General features: G+C 34.9%; 1 protein-coding gene across 1 annotated transcript in view; it reads right to left on the bottom strand.

Moving 5' to 3' along the window:
• PTPRQ (protein tyrosine phosphatase receptor type Q) overlaps positions 1 to 24,940 on the bottom strand; it is a gene marked incomplete at both ends in the record, with an annotated part of 195,373 nt that overhangs the window by 58,095 nt on the left and 112,338 nt on the right. Inside the window, 4 exons of the mRNA XM_082849998.1 lie at positions 1,375 to 1,441; positions 3,770 to 4,014; positions 7,227 to 7,413; positions 14,020 to 14,141. Coding sequence (XP_082706124.1) covers positions 1,375 to 1,441; positions 3,770 to 4,014; positions 7,227 to 7,413; positions 14,020 to 14,141 — 621 coding nt within the window. The remainder of the gene's footprint in view (positions 1 to 1,374; positions 1,442 to 3,769; positions 4,015 to 7,226; positions 7,414 to 14,019; positions 14,142 to 24,940) is intronic.

Raw genomic sequence — 24,940 nt, 5'->3', positions numbered from 1 at the left:
ACCCTATGTAAGGCATGGGAAGTCAGAACTAGTCATGTCTGCCTGAGGATGAGCAAGTATCTGAAATGGGAAGTTTTACTAAATAAATAGAATGCATCTATTGTTACCTGTATACTGAATATATGAATATGTCTGCCACTAAATAACAAAGAGAAATTAGGACGGTATGAGGTAAGCTCTTCTTTATGAAGTTATTTTCTAAAGTAGCTGATATTTTTTAGACCTCAGGAGTTTGTACATTCCAAGTACATATTTATCAACTAAGAGCAAATAACACAAATAGTATTATAGTTATATAAACTACCCATTGATAAAAAGTAAAATTTATCAGCTTCATCTTATAGGGATTAGTTCTTATTCTTAACAATGCTTGTTTCCAGGCACTGTCCCATGGGTTTTTCAAAGATTATCTCTTTTAATCCTCACAGCAACTTATGAGGTAGGAACTAGTATTGTCTCCATTACAGGCTTACAGGTGTTAAGAAACTTGTCCAAAGTCAAACAGGTATCAAGTGGCCAATCCAGAATTCAACCTCAGCAACCTGACTCTAGACTCAGCCTAAACGCTGGCACTTTTAATCACTGTGCTGTGCTATGCCTACCAAAGACTGAGAAAAGCTACTTTTTGTTTCAGAGAGAGGAGCATCAGGTGGAATTCTACTAAAGGTCAATACACTTTTTTTTTTTAATCTCTCTGCAGGTTTTACACAGGATTTTAGAGAAGTGGCAAAACTGTGTGCGTATTTTCAGTCTTGAGAAGGCACCTTGAATGACTGAATGCCCCTGAGGTCCTCTTAGTAATCTTTTATGGCTTTTGTGGAATTTGGTGGGGGAGGCAGGCTCCAAATTTTTGTATATTTTCTATGAAAAAACATCCCTGTCAATAATGAATTGATAGATCTACTTTTATAGTCAGAATCATAAAGTTGATTATATGGTCATTCAGTAAGCACTATTTGATTAACTGAAAAGAATCTGACTTTCAAAATAAATAAAGATCAGTCAAGGAATCTAATTAGAACTAGTCGAAGTCTAGTCACGGGTAATTTAAAGGAGCTTTCTTTTCAATAAAATTTTAAAAACATAAAATACAATTATAAACCTTGTCTCAGAAAAGTTTAAATTTAGCAGAAAAGAAATATAAGATAAATAGCAGTGGGCATTCTCTGTAATTAACGTGGTAATTTGCATTATGATTAAGACATTTTAATTATAGCCTGAATAAGCATACATTACTTATTACTTAATATATGCTTATTATATGCATATGCATGGTTTAAAAGCTTAATTAACTACATCCTTAACTCTAACACAGAATACAAATTATAATTACTCTTTGATTAATAGTATTTCATGGGAAGGCAGCTCATGTACCTTTAATATCCATGGTTATTCTCATTTGAACGTTTGGCCCTGCACCAGCACTATTGATCGCATAAACCTAAAACAAAGAAACACCTTGTTATTATTTTCAAATTATTGCATATGTGTATGTATAACTGATTATGGTTATATGTCATTTTAAAATGATTGCACTTTCGAAAACAATTCATATAGTCTGTTAGTTATATTTTCTTGCACTCAAATTAATATATGGAGGAAGAACGTTAGCAATAAAATAGTTCTTAAAACTGATATTATGGTACTAAGCCCTGAGAACAAAGGCTAAGTGACCTAAACAGCCCTATCATACAGACCAAGAATGATGTGGCTTCAATTTGAACCTTTAGGAGGAAAGAGCAGAAAAGTCACTATGTCTACACTCTCTCTTCATCTACTCTAACATCTGTTCCTTCTCTCTGTAGCTAGGTTAACTCTGGCTTTCTTTAAATCCATATTCAAGACGCTCTTTTTTTTCCTTCTCTGAGATGAAACCCTATTCCTCAGCCTCCCAGTTTTCCTGTGTTAAATCATCCCTCTGAAAGTTGGCCTTTCTACCCTGCTTCACCCCTGCCCCAAAATATCTGACGCTATACCCTGCATAATGCAGCATATACACATAAAGCATTTCTGTTTGAATCTACAGCGGGTGATTTACACAAATGTGAATCCTTTCAATTAACTTTGTGCTTAGGAAGCGGCAGACACAGGCTCTTCTTTTATTCACTTTATCTTGCTATGTAAAATAAAGACTGTGTTCTTGGCCAATTTCATTGTATTCAATCAACGCAATTCAGAATATATCATTTTTGGAATTAATAAATTTGTTTCATACGTTAGTGACCCACCCTCCACCCCCTGGATAGCTTCAGAAGTATTTTGATTGAATTAAAATAGTAATATACGTGATGCGCTAGGTATACTAGATAAACCAAGCCCATAAAATGCTTAAAAATATCTAAAGGAAATATTTATTGGTGCATGTAATTTTAAAAAGGAAGTATTCAAAATAAAAGTGATGGTATGAAGTGCTTAATTATTTTTATTTCTTTACAATCTAACCTTTAAGTGAGATAATAAAGTTGGGCAGTGCTTCTCAACCTGCAGTGAGCAAAGAAGTCACTTGCAAACCCTGTTAAATGAAGATCTGTAGGTTTTGATTCAGTAGGTTGGGACAGGTGCGAAAGTTACACATTTCTAATAAACTCTCAGGTGTTGAGGACACTATGTTGCACTTTGCAAAGAATCAGATTTTTCTTTAAATTATGAATTGGTTGTACTTTATTTCCTGTTTTGTTTTTATTTGCAAGAGCCAAAACTGTTACAACACTTGCTACCTACCATAACTATTAACATCCTACATAGAAATTACTATTCTTATTACTAATTTTTCAGATAAGGTAACTGAGGCACAGATTTCAGGAAACTGCCCAGAAAGAAACTAGCAGAGCCGGAATTTGAACCTAGGTCAGTTCATTCCCTTAACCACCACCTTCTCTCTAATAGATCTTCTACAACGGGGGTTCATTTAATGGTACGTGCAGCAAGAATCCTAGCAAGTCAGATTACATAATGAGATATAAAGTTTGCGGGGGAACACAGATTATTAATGACAGTTTTCTGATATAAACAGTTGATAGGAAGGAGCTACTTGAATGTATAGGGTGAATTCTATGTTGCTTAAAAGATGATTTTCTGAACTTTATGATTGTTTGAAAATTCCAAGACATGCAAAAATAGTGAAAGGATGAAACAAATTGTGTATGTGTTTGGGTGTATGTATATGAACTCACACACATATTTACTTTACCAAATGGATAATTTAGAATTAAGATGTAAAATAATATTAGCTTTTAGTAATAGTCGTGTGAAATACATGTGAATTTCAATCACGTAGTTATTTCTGACTTCTGCCTTTGAAATTTGTTTTTCCATTTTCCACCTATAATCACACAGAAACAGTTTTTCTTTAGGCAGAATCATCTCATTGTATATATCTGCTCTTTAACTTTTATTTATCGATTTTATTTATTTATTTTTGGATGCATTGGGTCTTCATTGCTGCTCGCAGGCTTTCTCTAGTTTCGGCGAGCAGGGGTCACTGATCTTTAACTTTTAACGTGGATTTTCTTCCTGCTTTATTTCTGGATTTCCACTATAATTGTGCAAACTTTTTTGTTGTTTACATATTTTCACAGGACTTGCTATATTAAAATAGGAAGGCAGCAATTTTGTTTCTCCAAATTTATTTTCAGTTGGCATGTCTTAAGCGATCCCACGAAAAGATAGGAAAAATGTATTATGTACATAAGCTGCAGTATTTTTGAATGCTGAGTTTGTAAACCAACTTTGTAAGATAGGTGAATAATTAAAAGCTATGTATTCTTACACTGATGTTGTATGTATGTCCGCCTTTTAGTCCTTCTAACATTGCAATGACAGATGTGTCCGTTTTCTGGATAATACTGAGGTTGCGAATCTGGACAGCAGTGGGATCATCTTCTTGGTAAACCAAAGCTTGATACACTTGGATATTTCCATTAGGTTGAGAAGGGGGAAGAAATGTTAACTGAAATTTTGTAACTTCATCTGGTATCTTCTGAAATGTCATGTTGTTCGGTGGGTCCTTAGGGACTGAAATGAAATATTTAGCAATTACAATTTTAAAAAAATTTGTGTTCATTTTGATGTCCATATAAAACGGATTTGCTTCAAGTTTCTGTCTATAAAGAGTATTACACAGATCATTTAAGCCATTTAATTTTGAAAACAAGCAAAATGGCTCATGCATTGTAGAATCATTGACATCTATAAATCACAGAAACCATAACAGTTATCCAATTTATTTGCTTATTTATTTAGCCTTTTGTAATATATGTATTTTTATACAGAATGCATTTCTATGATACTCTGAACTTAAAAATAATGTAGACTCACAGGAAGTTGCAAAAGTCATACATACAGTCCCCTGTAACCTTCCCCCAGCTTTCCCCAGTGGTGATATCTTATGTAACTGTTGTTTAGTATCAAACCTGGAAACAGACACTGGTACGATAATGTTGACTATAGACGTTATTCAGTTTTCACCATTTTTCATGCTTTCCTGTATCTGCGTGTAGTTCTATGCAATTTAATCCCATGTGTAGATTCCTGTAACCATCACCAGAAATGAGATACAAAACTATTCCATCACCATAAAGAAATGTCCCCTTAGACTTGCACTCCATGCCTCCTCACAACACTAATCAATCTCCATTTCCATAGTTTTGTCATTTGCAAAAGACAATAGCACAGTGACCTTGAGGTCCATCAGGGTTGTTGTATATCAATAGTTCATTCTATTTTTATTGCCGACTAGTGTTCCATTTTATGGATGTACGAGTTTAATTTATAAAAACATTTGGGTTTTTTCCAGTTATTTTGTTGTCATTACTAATAAGTCTTCTATTAACACTCATATACAGATATTTGCATGGACATTAAGTTTTCAATTCTCTATGATAGCTGCCCAAGAGTGTATTTGGTGGATCATGTGGTAAGTGCATTTAAAAAAAAATTTTTTTAACATCTTTATTGGAGTATAATTGCTTTACAATGGTGTGTTAGTTTCTGCTTTATAACAAAGTATATCAGCTATACATATACATATATCCCCATATATCCTCCCTCTTATGTCTCCCTCCCATCCTCCCTATCCCGCCCCTCCAGGTGGTCACAAAGCTCCCAGTTGATCTCCCTGTGCTATGCGGCTGCTTCCCACTAGCTATCTATTTTACATTTGGTAGTATATAAAAGATCACCAAACTATTTTTCCATTGTAGCTATACCCTTTTACCTTGCCACTAGCAATGTATGAGAGATCTAGTATTTCTGCATCTTTTCCAACATTTGGTATTGTCACTATTTTAAAAATTATTATTTCATCTGTTCTAGTAGATGTATAGTGATATATCACTGTGGTTTCAATTTGCATTTCCCCAATAGCTAATGGTGTTGAAAACCTATCTTATCATGAGTTTATTTGCCAGTCATATATCCTCTCTGGTAAAATGTCTGTTCACGTTGTCAATTTTCTAATTGGATTCTTTTTAAGTGTTGAATTTTAAGATTTCTTTATGTTCTAGATATTCCAGTTTATTTTTGATAAATAAAAGTTATCCTAACATATAACTAGCTAAATATCAATAAATTATTTTAAAATGATACACATGAGGATAAAATTATTTATGAATAATTTTATGAAAGACTAGTTTTTGTTGTACTACATAATCAGTGTTCTTTAAATAAATGACTCATTGAATGAACATATCTTATTTTGATCACATTGAAATGGATATTCCATTCTAAATTCTAAAATTCTAAGAATTTCCATGAAAAGGCTGTTGATATTTGGCTGTTCAATGATTCAGATATTCAGATATTGCTGCAAACATCCCTAGAGATAGTGCCCTATGGCAAGCAAAAAATAAGTAAATAAATAACAGTGAGAAAAAAAAGAGAGAAAAGCAAATAAACATGTCATTGTGCCAAATATCACAGGATGAAAAAATGCATAGCTGAAATAAAGGTTAAATTGGTTCAACACACATTTTCACAACATTTGCTGTTATACATTTTTATGATACATAAGAAACATATATATTTTTTCTTTTTATAAGAATTGTTTCTCTAAAATTAGGATCAGCTTTAAAAAGCTGAATGAATACATGAAAGAATTATCTGAATGCTAGAAAGAACCTTCTATCCGCCAAATATCTTTCATTTGACATCTAAAATTCTACTCTTAGAGGTTTAGTAGAAATTTATTAAACTATGATATCCTTGGAAGAGTTAGCACATTAGGATTTGCAATCAGTGCTTTGTGGTGTGAATGTGAATAAGTTTAGCAGCAACTTTCCTCACAGATAGGTAGGATGGGGGAGAAGTGCAAAAAGTATAATAAGAAAATAAGTACCTGGAATATACATGGCCACAAAGTGGAAACAAGCAGAATTTTAGGGTGCTGAGGATAGGATGTACTTTTCAATTTAGAACCGTAAGTTTATAGACAACAGAGTATGTAGCATAATGAAAAGACTAGCTAAAAAATATTTTACCTCCTATACTTACCTTACAGATAGCAACAAATAAACTATAGCAACACATCCCTTCATGTGCTCTTTCCAAAGATATATCTGGTGGCAAAGAACATCAGGAGTCTGAAGGAGGATGGGGCAAGCGAGTTCTGGGAAGTTGACTTTCCACATTAAATTCTTATTGGTTACAATCTTATTATTCATTCAGACCCTGTTCATAGGAACTGGAGGAAATCTGTACAGATTCTGACATTTATCAAATAGATTATGTAATAAAACATGTCACTTAACTAAGTGAAGAAAACAGATATGGTGAAACATAACCTGGGTTCTACTTCTGAATTCTAGATTATTTAATAATGGAGTATTATTACTTTAATGTGCATTTAAACCGTGGGAGAGAAATAATTAAAATGGAATTTAAGGTGAAGCTTTATTGGCTATAGACAGTTGGACAAAATCATCTCTTAGGCAAGGTAACTCAACTTCTGAAATAGTGTTTAAATAAATGCAAAAAAGTACAATTGGTTACCTTACTATGAACTAATTTATTTTTGTATTTACAAGTATTGATTATTCTACATAATTCCACTTTGCCTCAAAAATGTAAATACAAAGCTTTACTCTTGTCAGTCACAGTGAGTCACTGAAGTTTAAACTTATATGCTTAAAAAATTTCTTTTAACACATATGCTTTGTAGGGTAAGGTGTGAGAAACTGTAAGAAAGACACCTAACTCAGTCAATTTTTAGCATGAAAAATAAACCTTACCTGATTCTAAAGTAGTAACAATCACTTCAGCACTCGACTTTCCTTCCACATATGCAGCACTAACATTTCCAGTGAATGCAGTGATCACCACGGAATACCTTGTGAATATTTTCAGATCTTTAATTTCTATGGTTTTATTTTCTCCATTTGACTTGATTAAGGAAATATTAAATTCATCACTATCTACCTACAGGAAAAAATAGCTAACAATTAAAGGAAGCAGCACTTGAGATACAAATCACTAAAACATAAAAATAGAAAGCTATGAGTGGTATATTTCTGTAGCCAAGATTTAAAAATTCTTTTATTTACAGTCAGACAGACCTGGGAAATCCGAAGTGCTACTTTTAACAGTTTACTAATTACAATTATTTCAACAATTGAAAGTAAAAGAAAAAAATCAATCACAATTAATCAGAACAAGCAGAAATCATCTCCGCAGTCAATGAAATTTATACTCCAATTATTTTTTAACATCTTTATTGGAGTATAATTGCTTTACAATGGTGTGTTAGTTTCTGCTTTATAACAAAGTGAATCAGCTATACATATACATATATCCCCATATCCTCCCTCTTGCATCTCCCTCCCACCATCCCAATCCCACGCCTCTAGGTGGTCACAAAGCACTGAGCTGATCTCCCTGTGCTATATGGCTGCCCCCCACTAGCTATCTATTTTACGTTTGGTAGTGTATATATGTCCATGCCACTCTCTCACTTCATCCCAGCTTACCCTTCCCCCTCCCTGTGTCCTCAAGTCCACTCTCTACATCTGCATCTTTATTCCTGTCCTGCCCCTAGGTTCTTCAGAACCTATTTTTTTTTGATTCCATATATATGTGTTAGCATACGGTATTTGTTTTTCTCTTTCTGACTTCACTCTGTATGACAGACTCTAGGTACATCCACCTCACTACAAATAACTCAATGGAAAATAATATTCCATTGTATATCCATTGTATATCCATTGTATCCATTGTATATATGTGCCACATCTTCTTTTCCATTCATCTGTCGATGGACACTTAGGTTGCTTCCATGTCCTGGCTATTGTAAATAGTGCTGCAATGAACATTGGGGTACATGACTCTTTTTGAATTATGGTTTTCTCAGGGTATATGCCCAGTAGTGGGATTGCTGGGTCATATGGTAGTTCTATTTTTAGTCTTTTAAGGAACCTCCATACTGTTCTCCATAGTGGCTATAACAATTTACAGTCCCACCAACGGTGCAAGAGGATTCCCTTTTCTCCACACTCTCTCCAGCATTTATTGTTTGTAGATTTTTTGATGATGGCCGTTCTGACTGGTGTGAGGTGATACCTCATGGTTGTTCTGATTTGCATTTCTCTAATGATCAGTGATGTTGAGCATTCTTTCATGTGTTTGTTGGCAATCTGTATATCTTCTTTGGAGAAATGTCTATTTAGGTCTTCTGCCCATTTTTGGATTGGGTTGTTTGGGTTTTTTTGATATTGAGCTGCATGAGCTGCTTGTAAATTTTGGAAATTAATCCTTTGTCAGTTGCTTTATTTGCAAATATTTTCTCCCATTCTGAGGGTTGTCTTTTGGTCTTGTTTATGGTTTCCTTTGCTGTGCAAAAGCCTTTAAGTTTCATTAGGTCCCATTTGTTTATTTTTATACTCCAGTGTTTTACAGAAGAAAGAATATAGGTTGGTACCCAGCCATCAGGGGTTCAAATCCCAACCTGGTCACTTAACTCCTGTAGCATTTGATAAGTCATTTATGCTGTCTTACTTTCTGTATATGTAAGATTGGGGTGGTAATATCTACTTAAAATATTTTGATGATTTAGAAAAAACAGATCTGAAGTAGCTGGCACAGAAATTTGCAATTTTTTTTTTTTACCATGATCAACAAAAATGAAACACATTTTGCAGCATAATTCAGGATGTGTGTGTGTGTATTCTTTATAACTGAAAATTGCTTTTCAGAAATACAACTTCTGAAATGCACTTTGATATTTTCTGCTCTTTTTAATTTTACTCCAATTCATTTAAAAAATGCTGGTCATAATTGAAGTTTGAAAAACTGATCTAGCACCATGCAAGGCACTAAGTAAGGAATCAATTAATTAACATGATGTCATAATTATTAAATGTGTACAAATGAGTATGCTTAGTATATTAAATATAGTTGTATAATTTATTAAAACATAGTCTGTCTTTGATGGAGAGTCTGGCCTATTCACTGTAGGGATTAAACATAGCTAAAGTTTCTAGCACTAAATAGAAGGGCTTTGCCTGAGATGAACAACAGCAAGTTTGAAATCCTATTATGCCTGCTTCTCTCAAGTACTTGAAAGACTTAAAAACAAGTTGGATACACTGTCCTCATTATCAAGTTCATTTTCAACCTGACCCTCTCTCATAACTTTGAAAGACGTTTTTTTTGTTTAATATGTTCTTCAAATGCTCTTTTCTAAAAGCTTTTTTAACTAAAAATGATGTTGCTATGAGAAACACAGCAAAAGGCTGAAAAATATCAGATCTGCAAGAAGTCAAACAGATCAAACCAGAGCAGTGGAGGGAGGTGTTCCACCTCTAAAATGTCAGAAAAACAAATCAATCAGTGTAGGAATCCAATTGATCGGGTGCATGCACCCACTGGTAGAAAGTGTGTATGTATCTAATTAGTTGTCAACATCTAAATATCTCATACAAATCGGGCTTTTAAAATTTCCCCTATGACTAGGCTTATATTCATGCTGGGTAACAATTATCTAGAGATGAGTGACAGGTGACTCCTCTAATGGGGCAGGGGTCTCCAATTCATCACTGAAGCTTCATTGTGACTGTTCCTTGATGTTCCTTGCCTGACTACTATAGCTATTTCAACTCTGATTTTATTGAGTTGAGCTGAATTCCTCAAGATGCCATAGCAACTTGGTAGCTGAGACAGGATTTACTCCCAGGTCTTTGCAGAGTCCAGACCTCTCTACAGCAAGTCATGGGGCGTGGTCTTATAAAGTAAAACGAAATTATTCCAATGCCTTCCATTAAAAAATGGATAACAAATAGCAAGTAGTAAAACATGAAATAACATGCATGTGATCTACTATATCTTAAAAAATATACAGTAAAATTCAAAAAGAATGCTGGGCCCTCAAATACAGCATGTGGAAAAATTCATTTTCTTTCTTCACTGAACCTACTATCATTAACTAATATTCGTCCACTTACCCAGGACTGAAACCTCAGACCTTTTTGACCCATCATTTCCCTTCAATCAGTTCCAAATTTGTTTGCTCATATTTGATCATCGATTATTATGATGAAATGTCTGCCATTTTTTTTGAAGTGTGGTTGTTTCATATACACTGTCAGTAATTAGATTCTAGTTCTATTTTCCTCTCCTTTGCCTGCCCCACCTGCACTCTTCCCCACCTGGTACACCCCCATTTAATTCTTACATCCCAGAACAGAACAAATTTCATCTTCTCTGTGCAGTCTCCTCTATATATTATGTCCCCCATAACAGAAACTTTAATTACTTTGTTAGTTTATATTCCAAAAAAGACTGCATACCTCATACTCTACAAGTAGCTCTTTATATTCTGGTGTCATTCTCTAGAGTGTGAGCTACTTGGAAGCAGAACTTTGTTTTCCATCTTTGTCTTGGTGAAAGAAGCTACTAAGTATTTGCTAAGTTAAAAAATAAAGGGGCCGACAAACAAAGGGCCACAAAATGCATTAATTTCCAGTAGAATCATCCAGGATGATATCTGATCCCATATATCTTTATTCAAGATTGTCAATTTTTGCTTAATTTGAGTCTTTTAAGGGAGGAGTTTTATGCTCTTGCGGTTAGTATTTGGCAGAGGCCAGGCTGCAGCATAAGTCCTAAATTCAGTGACATACGTTCTTCTTTGGCCTGCGAGCCAATGACTTTTGAAGGTAGATAGTTATATATTCATGAAATGAGCTGCAGGTAAACTCTATAAGGATAATGACCACGTCAGACTTGTTCACTTCTACATACCCAGCACGTACCACAGTGCTGGCATTTGAATGTATTTAAAAGCGTGTTGGGAGTTTGGGATTGACATGTACACATTGCTATTTTTAAAATAGATAACCAACAAGGAACTACTGCATAGCACAGGGAACTCTGCTCAATATTCTGTAATAACCTAAATGGGATAAGAATTTGAAAAAGAATAGATGCATGTATATATGTATAACTGAATCACTTTGCTGTACACCTGAAACTAACACAACATTGTTAATCAACTATGCTCCAATATAAAAATTAAAAACATAAAGTGTGTTGAAAGAATGAAGGGAAGAAGGAACAAATGACAACTTAGTTCCAAGAATCGTAGGGAAACTCTGAAGTGTTAGAATCTGTTTGAATTTTTGCTATCTTTGATCCAAAGGTGTTTTGGTGAGCATATATTTCAGTTTGGCAATTTTTATTTGCTTTTTGATGGTTTTTCCTATTTTCCATCACACCATTGTCTACTGGTTTTAGCCACGTCTTAATATTTGAGAAGTTATTTATCATCTCTGTGCCTCAGTTCCCCTTTATGCAAAATGAAGACAATAACATTTACATCAAAATGTTATTAGATAAGATATGATAATACAGTGCATATGAAGAGCTAATATGTAACTGAAATAAGCAATTACAATATTAGTTATCTTTCTATCCTTCTCTCTTTCCCTTGCTCATTTTTAATCTCAGTAAGAATGCTAAGAGAAAGAGGTTATAAATCACTTTTTTTACTGTCTTATTTTTCCCTCCTTTAAACACAACCAAATTCCAAGAGAGAGCTTTTTCCTTAATAAAGTGTCTTTTACTTGATAGAGCACAGCATTAACCTTTTTTTTTTTTTTTTTTTTGGCGATACGCGGGCCTCTCACTGTTGTGGCCTCTCCCGTTGCGGAGCACAGGCTCCGGACGCGCAGGCTCAGCGGCCATGGCTCACGGGCCCAGCCGCTCCGCGGCATGTGGGATCCTCCCGGACCGGGGCACAAACCCACATCCCCTGCATCGGCAGGCGGACTCTCAACCACTGCGCCACCAGGGAAGCCCCAGCATTAACATTTTATAATTTGCTTTTAATGCTATTCCCAGAGCATTTGTCATTCGTGTTATTTTTGGCTAATTATTAACTAAAAATCTTCACAGATATGCTCTAAAAAAGGAACATAAACTGAAGACTGAATGGGAGAACAAATGTACCAATAAACCCTGAAACTTTCTTTTAATCATGACACGTCTTTTGAGAAAGAAGTATTTCCTTTAAGAAATAATATAAAGACATAAAAAAATCATAAAATTAAACAAGAGATGGATAGAAACAGCAAGAAGGAGAGGAGAATTCACCATGAATTACCTAATTTAACGTGTTAGACGCAACCGTAAGAGACTGCTCATCAGGTCTGGTAAAGCTCCAGCAGGCTGGCAAGGAGATATTTCCAATTCTAACCCTAGATAACAACTCTGCATTATTCACATTGTGCAGCACCCTGTCTTAGGTGAAAGGCTTGGGTCTCCTTCTGTCTGGAAGGCTACTCCAATTTGGTGTCTTCAGGGACATCTTATTTAAATGTTTGTATTCCCCAGGATACTATCCTCAGGTTAGTTCTTACAGAAGAGGCTTTACATGTTGTGTAGTTAATCTCATCTACTCATATTATTTCATCTATCAGCGAAACACCAACAGTTCCCAAATCTGGGAATACAAACTTCCTCTCCGGAGCTACAGATCCACAAATAAAACTGCTAATGGGCTATCTGCATCTGGAGGATCCCCAGGCACCTTAAAGTTGGTGCATCTAACACTGAATTCATGCCTTTCCTCTACAAATCTGTCTTCCTCACAATTTTCCAAATCATATATCTTAAAGTCATCCTTGATTTTTCTTTTCACTCACCATCCACAGATTTTTTTCACCAAATCCTGTAGTTTTAAATTATTTTTCATTCTGTTTTCCTCACTCCATTTCCTCTGTCCTTCTTTTCTTGTCCAGTTTTACTCTTATAGTTTCCTGTCTCCTTATTTAATTTTGCACCCCCAGGACTTCTCTAAAGCTATTCTCTACAATGCACCCATACTGATCCTGTAAAACAGAAATCTGTATCCCGACACTGCTTTAATTCCACAATTGGCACCCCACTGCCCTTACCATGAAACCCACACTCCATAATATGTTATAAGCCTGCCTCCTGATCTGGCCTCATCTCTCAGCCTTTTCTTCTTGAAAGTTTTGACCAAGGATTCCAGAACTACTTACTTTTTCCTGAAGGAAGCTAACTTTTCTATTATTCTAACTTCTATTACCATTTCCTTTCCATGTTCTGCTTCAATTATTTTCAAAATTAAGCTCTGATGCTATCTTATTTGGGAGATATTTCTCCTAATGCCTTGTCCATTCTCCTTTTATGTTTTGAGTTCGTTTTCACTGTATTTTAAACCAATATATTATTATCAACTTAACCTCGTTTATATACATCATCTATACCCTGACGATAAATACAGTAATAACCATGGTGACAATACTTTATTTACATTTATTGAACACTTGCTATGCGTCAGGCAATGTTTTAAGTTCTTTAGGTAAATTTTCTAACTTAGTCCTCACAAAATCTCTCTACACTGGGTAGTATTATCAATCTTTATTTTACAGATGTGGACACTGAAACACAAACAAGTTAAGTAAGCTGCCTAACAGAGCTGAGATTAAAATTCAAAGTCTGGTTCCAAAACCTATATTCTTAACCACGCTCTATACTGTCTTTTGTAGAAGGGAAGACATGCCTTACCGATTTGACATCTATCAAATAGAACGTTGGTCCAGTAATGACAGCAGGTTCACTCCAGCTGATGTTGATGCTAAAAGGTGATGTTGCTACTACATACACATTTTCAGGAGGACCATCTGGAGCTATGAAAATAGAAAAAAATCAATTACCTTGCTACATTGAAGCTAGTATTTGCCACAATACGACAATAGAAAAGACCGTAAAAAAGGATAATCATGCTGAATTAATTATACATAAATTTATAGTTCACAGCATGCTAAAAGGCACTGGCAAATCAAATGATGTAATTACTTTCAAAATAATTACTATGCGTAAAGAACTTCCATATGAGAAATTAATGGTCATAAATACATGATTTTCAAACTTGAAATAACAGTTTGAAAAGAAAGCATTACTATTGCTAAAATAAATCTTTTTGAACAAATCAATATTTTATTTTAAAATAATTAGCTTAACAATGTTGTTTTAGGAAAACCTGCAGAAACTAAACATATTTGACTACAGAAAAGTGGAACTGGTTCAAGTGAATTATATTTAAAATGTATTGTCTTACAAATGTGTCAATAAATTGGGTTGGTTTATTGTTTTCACTGAGGGGGTAGCATAGGAAATAGGTTATACAACTGATCTTATTATTACAAATGTAAACATTTCCTGAGTTCACTATGATTCCAAACAAATTCTTTAATTTGTCTTACTTTTATTATTGTTGTCTTTCCTCAAGAGTGCAAAACAAGAAATAATATTTTAAGGAACTGACTGATGAAAACCTGTGTTGAAATTTCAATTTGTGAAACTACTAGGAATTAGAAGAGTTTTCAGTATGTTAAGAAGGATTTAGTCACAGTTACTTTGACATAGACATTGACCTAGAAACACTGTTTACACATCCCTGGTCTATCACGGCCCCTCGTCAATTCCAGGGATATTAAATATTGGGAGATGAGTATTTCCCAGCATTTCTGATTTTTAAATCCACATGAACAAACATTACTGAACAATATCATTCCTTAGATCCCGAGAAGGGGTAAAGAAGAAGAGAAAATATTCACTTCCTCAAATTTATAACAGCAACAAGTTGTATGATCTTGGTCAGACAATAAAATTTCTGGACCTCAGTTTTCTCTTCATATGCATACTTCACAGTGTTTTAAAAAGAACCGCAAACACAAAATGTGTGAAAGTAGCCCATTAGTTTAGTGTTTGGCCCTTTTTGTAAATTAATACAAAATATTATAACAAAGGGCAAAGTAAAGATAAGAACTAATTAGAAATACAAATAATCTACTATGAGAGGGCAAAGACAAAGTGCTGAGTACAGCTGGGCGGGGAGTCAAGGTAAAGTTGCAGAGAGGAGCTGGGCATTGAATAGACTTTGAAACATGAGAAGGATTTCAATAATCAGAGGGGCAGGTTTGGGGGCACTTCTTTGCTAAGAAGGTCCTAAGCAAAGCCACAAAGATATAAACAATGGGATCCACAGACAGAATATTATTTCTGCAGAATGGCTTTCTTACGCTTATTAATCTTATGCTTATTATTTTATAATTGAAAAATATAACTCTAGGAAGGGGTCCACACACTTCACCAGACTGTCCAAGGAATGCATGGTACAAAAAAAAAATTAGAACCCCTAAATTTAAGGAATAGAGATATCACAGAAAGACCAGCATTAATGGAGGGATAGGGTAGGGAACAAGCCTCAGGCAGTCATTTGGGAACTAAATTAGGGAGCACTCGATTATCTTAAAGCGTTTGAAGTTCATTCTTTAAGCAATGGGATGTCACTGAAAGTTCTGAGAAGGGAAGTATTTTTCTAATGATTTAGGAAGAAATCTGATGCAGCTATGAAAAAGATATGTGCTCTGAAGCAATGAGTCCAGATAGGCTATTTCCAAAAAGCCAGGTGAGATCTGATGAGACCCAAAAGTAGAAGAGTGACAGTAGGTAGAGATAGGAGGAGATGAATCCCAGAGCCCTTAGAAAATCTAATAAAAAGAACTGAAGGGCAGATGAGATGTGAAATAGAGGAATGTAGTAAAAGCTAACTCATGTATTAATACTGGGAGAGTATTGCTAGAATTCACAACAACAGCACGTTCAGGAACAGACACTAGTTTTGGTAGGGATAAGACTATGGCAGGAGATGATAAATTTGGTCTGTACTCATTAAGTCTGAGATAGTCACAAGGATTCAGATGCCTGCCTGGCAACTGGAAAGATGAGCCTAGAACCAGGGAGACAGGACCAAGATGGAAAAGGGTTTTTAAAAATTTTCAGATAATTCCTTACAAATTGGGATAGTATAAATATGGCAAGTATATCTGGTTCAAGTGAGTCACAGGCTCTGAAGAAAGACAAAAGTTTTATTTCAACGCCAGGTAGCTGTTTAAGATGCTAATAGTAGTGACAATCTTTGAACTATGAATGAGTTATTGGTACTTAGAACATTTCCAAGAGAGATGATATTATATGTTTTGGAATTTGGGAGACCAGCTCAGCCCATAAAGGTATTTTTTAATAGTACCATTGAAATAATTTCAAGAAGTACTCAAATGTTACTATAGAGGACTCTAGGAAATATGTATACGAAAGTTTCTGTGGGAAAATGCTTTTGGGGTGACAAACATATCCTTCCTACTTGTACCTTTTCTGAACTTTGTGTAATACTCTGAACATTGACTCAGAGATCCAGTCTATATGGCCTCCAGGGGAGAGAGTGAGGAGGGGATGCTCCTGGATTCAGAGGTATGATAAGCTGAGAGGTGTTAAAAATAATGACAGAATTAGGCACATGATTTCTCTGGTGACTAAATGTAGAGAGATCATGGAATCTCCGCACTTAAACACACCCTGCATGTCCTGAGATCTTCAGTCTTATTCTAACTTTAGGATCCTAGATTTAGGAAAACTGCCTCAAATTGTAGCATAATTCATTAGATAACTATACATATAACAAATGAGAGCTATAGGAGGTCTCCTGCCACCAGCATAATTGTTTTTGGATGCCCTCACAGAATAATGCACTCCATATTCAAAAGTGGCAACTCTCTTTCCTTCCCAAGCTGGATATTCCTTAGAAATAAGGAGTGGATAGGCTTCAGGATTAGGTACACCATTACTGATCATCATTATCTACTTTCCTCATGGAGAAATGGCTCTGAAAAATGTAAGATGTTTTGTGGGTTTCAATGGCCTGTCTCCTGCCTTTGACTCTGTAAAAGGGGATGGGCTAGAAGCTAAGTAAAGCTTTATTAAGGTGGCTATTGATTAATATTTTAATTATTTATCCTTTATTAATGTTTTTGCAAAACCTGCCTTCTAGCTCTGTATGGACCATTGTGGAGAGGAAGAATTTTCTGACAGGCTGCACGTTTCAAGTGGTATGAGACAGGAAAATATTTTAGCCTACCTTTTCCTTTATTTCTACCAAAATGTTCTGTTGGCTTTTAGGTGAAATTTATGCATTTATCCTATCAATATTTATTGAGCATCTTCTATGTGCCAGGGACTGGGAAGACACCAAGCTTATAGAAGTGATCAAGGTAGCTGTGGACCTATCCATATAGAGCTTCTAGTATGTACCCACTCTTCTTCACTCAGCAACTGTTTATTGAACACCTACTCAAGGCAGGCATTTTTGAGGTGCTGGGAATAGAGAAGAAAACCAAAGATACAAAGATCATGGAACCACTATTTCAGTGGAGGGAGACAAATAATATATAAGTATATTATAAAAAATTATATAAATTAATATATAACATACAAATAAATGATATACTATGTTAGGAAGTGATATGTACCATGACAAAAAATGAAGCAGGGTAATTGGGATGGGAGTGTAGATAGGAGTTACTATTTTAAAAAATATGGTGGTCAGGCTATGCCTCTCCAAACAGGTAACATTTAAACAAAGATTTGAAGGAGGTGAGGGAGCATGGGAATGTTTGAAGAAGGAGTGTCACAGGGAGGAGAATGGCCAGTGCAAAGACCCTGAGACAGGACTGTGCCTGGTGTATTCTAGGAATAACAGGGACTCCAGTGAGGCTGAAGCCAAGTAAGTCAGAATGTTGAGGCAGACAGGAAATGAGGCCAGACTGTGTAGGGCCTTTAATGCCACGGCTAAGGTCTTTTAAGAACTGCTGTCATAGACAAAAAAGATAAATGCCATAGTTTAATAAACTAATATCATGAACTAGAAGGAGCCTCTATAGATTCTGGTGCTTGGTACCTAACTCATACCAAGAAGATGGGCCAAAATTCATTATATCAAAAGAGGACAGATTATCTCCAGAATGTTATTCTTATACCTCTATAACATATATAAACTCGATGGCTGTCGGGATTGCACTTTTAAACCTAACTCATTCTAGCAGGCAGGAAAGGTGGTCCATTATTGTTGCCCAGATAACACGGACAGCTTACTGAGAATTTTCTGTGATAAGAAAGCCGATGAGATTTTTCTGTGACTAGGTTGATGGTAGCTTGTTTTTACAAATATTTTCTGGAAATATCCTTCTATGTCTGTGTCTTCTCTGCTCTGTAGTCTGGATCTTTGGGGTCTCAAATGAGGACAGATCCAAAACCATTTGCCAAGGAAAACCTCAGCTAGTCTTGCAAACATGTCTGTAGACCAGCTCAGAAAGCAGTATGATGCCTTGCTTCAACTTCTCGTCTTTCATAGTAAAATGTCAACCCTGCAATCATTCCTTTAATACCAGCAATCAAAGCCCTCATCAGGGAGTGTCTGCTACCCCAAGCAGAGCTGACAGAAAAACGACATTCAAAGATCATTCATGGTACATACTAACCACTTGAACTACTAAATATTTTAAGTTCTATGCACTAGTCAATCATTATAAAAAGCCAAGGTATTTAGCCCCTCGCTGAGCTGTGCTTTAATTCTTGAACTTTCCTAAAGTGTTTTTTTTCTTTCTTTTTTAAGAAACAATCAGATTCTCTTAATAACATTTGCATTTTCAGTATACTTGATAAAATTGCCTGTTTTGTTACACAAGTGTTCCCTGTGTTAAATCCTTTATGAAATATTTCTCTTAGAACATATTATATTAATCTATATTCTTGAAGAATTATAATATGATGGAATAAGAACGCCTAAATCTGAAATTAAAAAAAGTAAACACATACCTAACTAAACTGATATGAATATATTATATGCACATAATATATAACTGAATATATATTTCATCTGTGTAAAGCAATGAAAGATAAACATTTGATTAATTCACAGATATTTTAAGAGAAATATTTAGAACACCAAATGCTGAAAGTATAAATAGTATCTAATTATATATATATACATACTATTATTATAGTATATTATACTATATAGTATAATATATATAGTATATAGTATAATATATATAGTATATAGTATAATATACTATATTATATATATATACTAATAAATAGTATCTAATTATTATACTATAAAATAGTATCTAATTATTTTAATATTGTCCAAATATTATAATGTACTTTTAAGCAAATAACATTTTCAAGTTTCTTTTATGCAATTTTCTCTTGGAATTTATCAAAATTCCAAAAATGCATAATAAAATAATTCAGTATTATTTTTTTCTTTTATTCCAGTGTGTAGTAAACTATTATTAGAGTTATATAAGGGGGAATACAAAATTACAATTATGAATGTCAACAATCAAAATAAAGGAAGCTTAAAGCAGTAAAGGTATGGGGAACTGAAAATATGCCAGTTTAAAAGCTTAGTAATATATAAGCATCTTTGGGAGACTTTGTTTGTCTCTCCATAAACTGTCACATTCTGATTTAGGATTGTTTGTGAAATGAATCTAGTCAGTAGTAGGCCAAGATATCACTATACCCTTTCTCTTATAAATCACAGCAATTTACTCAGTAGGAATGATCTATCCTTATTCTCTCATTCCCCATAATCCAATCACTTCCTCTCATAAGCACTTTTCCCCTGGTTTTCGCAATAATGCATTTTCTGTAACTAACAACCATCATTTCCTGATTATCATGCTTCTATCCTTGCACAGGAATGTGGGTCTTATGTGGGTCAGGGTCATCTTTCCCATCCATCTGTGTCCCCATGCTAAGTGTGTTAGCTGAAAGGTGAGTCTGGATAGACCATCATTATGCCTAGTACATATAAAAGTTTGAATGCCCCCAAGTCTATGACACTTTGATTAAGAACCAACAAATTTTGGTGTGTCTAATACTACACTTTCAGAATAAGCACATTCAAAGAGTTATTAGAAACTCTGCCTTCTGCAGATCCCTGTAAATTTTATTTAATGATGAAAAATGTTGTAGAAAATACTCTGGTTTTTAATGCATGCTGTAGTGACCTTCCTAAAGAATAAACATAAATAAATAAATGACCTGACAGCAACTCACAAGAGAAAAAATATTGAGCTCTGTACACATGTATGATTTAGATTGTCTGCACATCTATTTGAATTTAAGTTCATTTCAAGTTTATTTAAAGGTCCTTCCCTTCAGGGTACTTTAGTTTCAGGATTTGGTACACTGGACCATCAGATTCCTATCTACTGTCATCACTAAATGAAGGACTCCCATTCTTTCTCAGCTTATACAAGTATTAACAGCCTCTAGGACTGTGAGCTGCCTTAGATTCACCATACCTGAAGGAATTTGCTTTAAGTTTTAGATGTCTCTCAGGACTAAACAAAATCTAATTGGCTGGGTGGTTTGGGTGGATTCCTTACATCTTAAATAATTCAGGGCATCAAGGGCCCTGAAGAAGTTCAGTGATTAGATTGACCATAGTGATGGAGGCCAAGAGCATCTCAGGTCACATCCGACGGGTTACAGTACTGCACTAATTGGCTATCCTTCACTGGTGTTGAATGCTTCCCTAGAGCCCAGTGATTTCACTGCCCAGTATGAGATACTACTGTTGGTGTATGAAATATTTCCTTCCCTTTTACAAGATTTTAATTTTTTTTACAGTTAGATTTCCCAACAGCAAGATAGTAGCACAAAGGGCAACTATTACAACCATAAGAATCTGACCTATTAGACTGTTTGATGAGTACTGAGAATGACTGATGGATGCCCACAGTATTAGACTTCATTGTATGACCATTTTCTTTGATGCTGAATGAGTAATTTTCTGAGTCATTTCAGGTTAGCTTAGGTGGAAAAAATTACAAAATACCAAAAAACTCTCACTTCCAATATTAGCCATGCCAGGTAAGAATGAAAATATTCTCACATTAGTTCCACTGCTTTTAGGATCAGATAATACAACTTTTTCTAGAGTAGCATTATGTTCATAAAACAACTTTCTACAACAGTGGTTCTCAAAAATGTGGTCTTCAAACCAGCAGCATCAATATTAACTGGGAAGTTGTTAGAAAAGCAGATTCTGAGATCACACCCCTGACTCACTGAATCAGAAGACCTGGGTAGGACCTAGCACTCCGTGTTTTAACAAGCCCTCCTGATGATTCTAATGCTTGTGGTACAAGTTTAAGAGCCACTGCTCTGTAACATCAACGTACTATTGGAAAAAGCAGTGGCACTGCTCTTCAGATCAGGTACCAATGATTAGAACTCTTGGTAACAAGGTTAGAAAGGGGGATTACTGTTTCTGTGAAGACTGGGAATGTAGTTGGTGGTGGAGGGCTTGGGAGCTGGTGATAAACATGGAAACTTGCATCCAGCTAACAGACACTCCACACACTGGTCTCCTTGTGCCTTTCATGTATTTTAATTCTGAATAAACGATGAAGAGGTTTCTCCCTACCATCACTCCCTCTCATTCCCAAAGTTTCTAGAGTAATAACAGGTCATCATGTTCCGTAAGAACATAAGAAAACATCATCATTTCTATGGTACCTTGAAGCTATGTGTAGGAGCAACCTGGAATAATTCAGATAAGGCCATCACCATTACAAAGTGTTAGGGCTGAGATAAACATTGCTACTTCATTCTCCCATGCGTTGTATGCAGGTATAATCAGGGTAAAATAACTATCAAGGGTATAATTAAAGAGAAGAGAAACTAAAAGTGTAGTTAGAGGTTATGTGTGTTAGGGCAAGTCCCATTTAATTTGTTTGGGAATGGAGATGGTTGGATCATGTATCAGAAGTTTGTACAATATCTCCAGGTCTTTCTTAGTCTCAGTTTTCAAAGCTAATAGTGCCACATACTGATTATCCTTTAAGTTTCCTTTAACTGTTTGGTTTTTAGTGCTTTGCTGAAAAAGACATTCCACTTGTTCATGCAAATGGGGATGTCTAATTATTTTTATTTATATTCCGTAAAACTTGCTTAACAACCTGGCAAAAGTTTTTTGTTTTTGTTTTTTTTTGAAATTAAATATAGAGTTCACCTAATCAAACTTACAAGCTTTTGCACAGCAAAGGAAACCATAAACAAAACAAAAAGATAACCTACAGAATGGGAGAAAATATTTGCAAATGATGCGACTGACAAGGGCTTAATTTCCAAAGCATACAAACAGCTTATGCAACTCAACAACAAAAAAAACACCCAATTGAAAAATGGGCAGAAGATCTACATAGACATTTCTCCAAAGAAGAAATACAAATGGCCAACAGGCACATGAAAAGATGCTCAACATCACTAATTATTAGAGAAATGCAAATAGAAACTACAATGAGGTATCACCTCACACCGGTCAGAATGGCCATCATCAAAAATCTACAAAAAATAAATGCTGGAGAGGGTGTGGAGAAAAGGGAAACTTCCTACACTGTTGGTGGGAATGTTAAGTTGTTACAGCAACTGTGGAAAATAGTATGGAGTTTCCTCAGGAAACAAAAAACAGAATTACCATATGATCCAGCACTCCCACTCCTGGCATATATCCAGACAAAACTCTAATTCAAAAAGATACCTGCACCTTTATGTTCACAGCAGCACTGTTCACAACAGTCAAGACATGGGAACAACCTAAATGTCCACTGACAGATGAATAGATAAAGAAGATGTGGTACATATATACAATGGAATACTACTCAGCCATAAAAAAGAATGAAATAATGCCATTTGCAGCAACATGGATGCAAGTAGAGATTATCATACTAAGTTAACTAAATCATAAAGACAAATACCATATGTTATCACTTATATATGGAATCTAAAATATGACACAAATGAACCTATCTATGAAACAGAAGGAGACTCATGGACATAGAGAATAGACTTGTAACCACAAGCCAAGGGGGAGGGGGTTGGGGGAGGGACTGAGTGGGAGGTTGGGGTTATAGCTATTATATATGGAATGGATAAACAACAAGGTCCTACTGTATAGCCCAGAGAACTATATTCAATATCCTATGATAAATCATAATGGAAAAGAATATAAAAAAAGAATGTATACACAACTGAATCACTTTGCTATACAGCAGAAATTAACACAATGTTGTAAACCAACTATACTTCAGTAAAAAATTTTTTAAAAAAGAGTTGAATGCTTTATTAAATAGTTTAATTTTACATGCATTCTGTTAGTTCCTTTAAATTAGGGTTTCACCTATCTTCTCTTTGTATACTACTTAGCACCCTTCCATCTCTTAGTACTTTCATACCACCATGAGGCTTTGCCCAAGTCTTTGTCAAGATCTAAGAGCACAGGCTCTAACCTAGAAATGAATGAGGTTCATGAATAAATCAATGTGTGTATAGTTCTTAGAATAGTACCAGCACATAATAAACACCTGATAAGCTTAGCTATTTCTGTCATTATTCTTAACTATGCAGCCAAGGAGTCTCAGCTCAGGTACTGGGCCCAACCCAAAGGTGCCCTCAACTACCAGACATAGCAATCCTATGGTTTTTTCGGAAATGGAAGTTTTCCATAGTCAAATCAGAGTTCTCCCTTCTTCCTTAATAAATGCAGAAGAAAACAGAGCTGAAAATTTGTTGGCCTAGGGCCTAATACTGAGGCAGGCCTGAACTGAGGTTAATGACCAGAAATCACAAAGAATGAAATGTACTTCACACTTCTTTCTGAACCAAGACAAAGAAGATTCTCAGAAAAGTCAAAATCAATTCAATTCAACATGAGATTTGAAGTTTGAGATGAGAAAGTGGGAGAATTCACTGAATTTTTAAAAGATAAAATACAGCTAGCTAATATTGGGAGAAAGATTGTTTCTTCTTTTATTCTTTTAATAACCAGGCTTTCTAGAGGCATACTTATGTCTTTTCATGTACCTTGAATGGTTCATCTCACAAAAATCCAAATAAACTGAAAGAAGCCCCGATACGGGCAATAAAAGCATATAAGATTAAAGAAAAAAAAACCCAGGCTTTCTATAATATTGATGATTTTAAAAATAATATAGTGATCATTCTTATCCTTTGATTTTTAGTGATTTTGCTGAAAAATACGTGCTCATGTAATAGGATTTCAAAATATTTTTATTTATATTATGGAAAGCTGTTTAATAACCTGGCAAAAGCTCTTTTAAGTATACAGTTGAATGCTTTAATAGACAATTTTACATGCTTACTATTATGTTCTTTAAATTATGATTTCATGCAAATATCCTCTCTTTGTAATTATACTTAGCAACCCAGATTTATACATTGGTCTCCTTTGTTTTCTTCATGGACTATCAATCAGAGTTTATTATCTCAGTTAATCATTTCGATACTATTAAAGCTTCAATCCACTCCAAAATAGGCATTTATTATTTTCTTTCATTGTCTGAAATCCTCCTCAATTTATTATGAGCATATCTCTTTTCTACATGCAGTAATTCAAACTTATGTTAATTAATGAAAAAGAAAAAAAAAATCAACAATATAAAATAGACTGGGTCTTTCTCACCTTCTGAGATGGCCCACACTCCGTCTGTGGAGTGTGTTTCTCTCTAAATAAATCCACTTCTTCCCCATCACTTTGTCTCTCACTGAA

Source organism: Leucopleurus acutus (genome assembly GCF_964270905.1).
Source record: "Leucopleurus acutus genome assembly, chromosome: 11".
In the NCBI taxonomy this organism is placed as follows: Eukaryota; Metazoa; Chordata; class Mammalia; order Artiodactyla; family Delphinidae; genus Leucopleurus; species Leucopleurus acutus.
The sequence above is the reverse complement of the archived record's forward strand: the minus strand, read 5'-3'. Positions and strand labels throughout refer to the sequence as shown.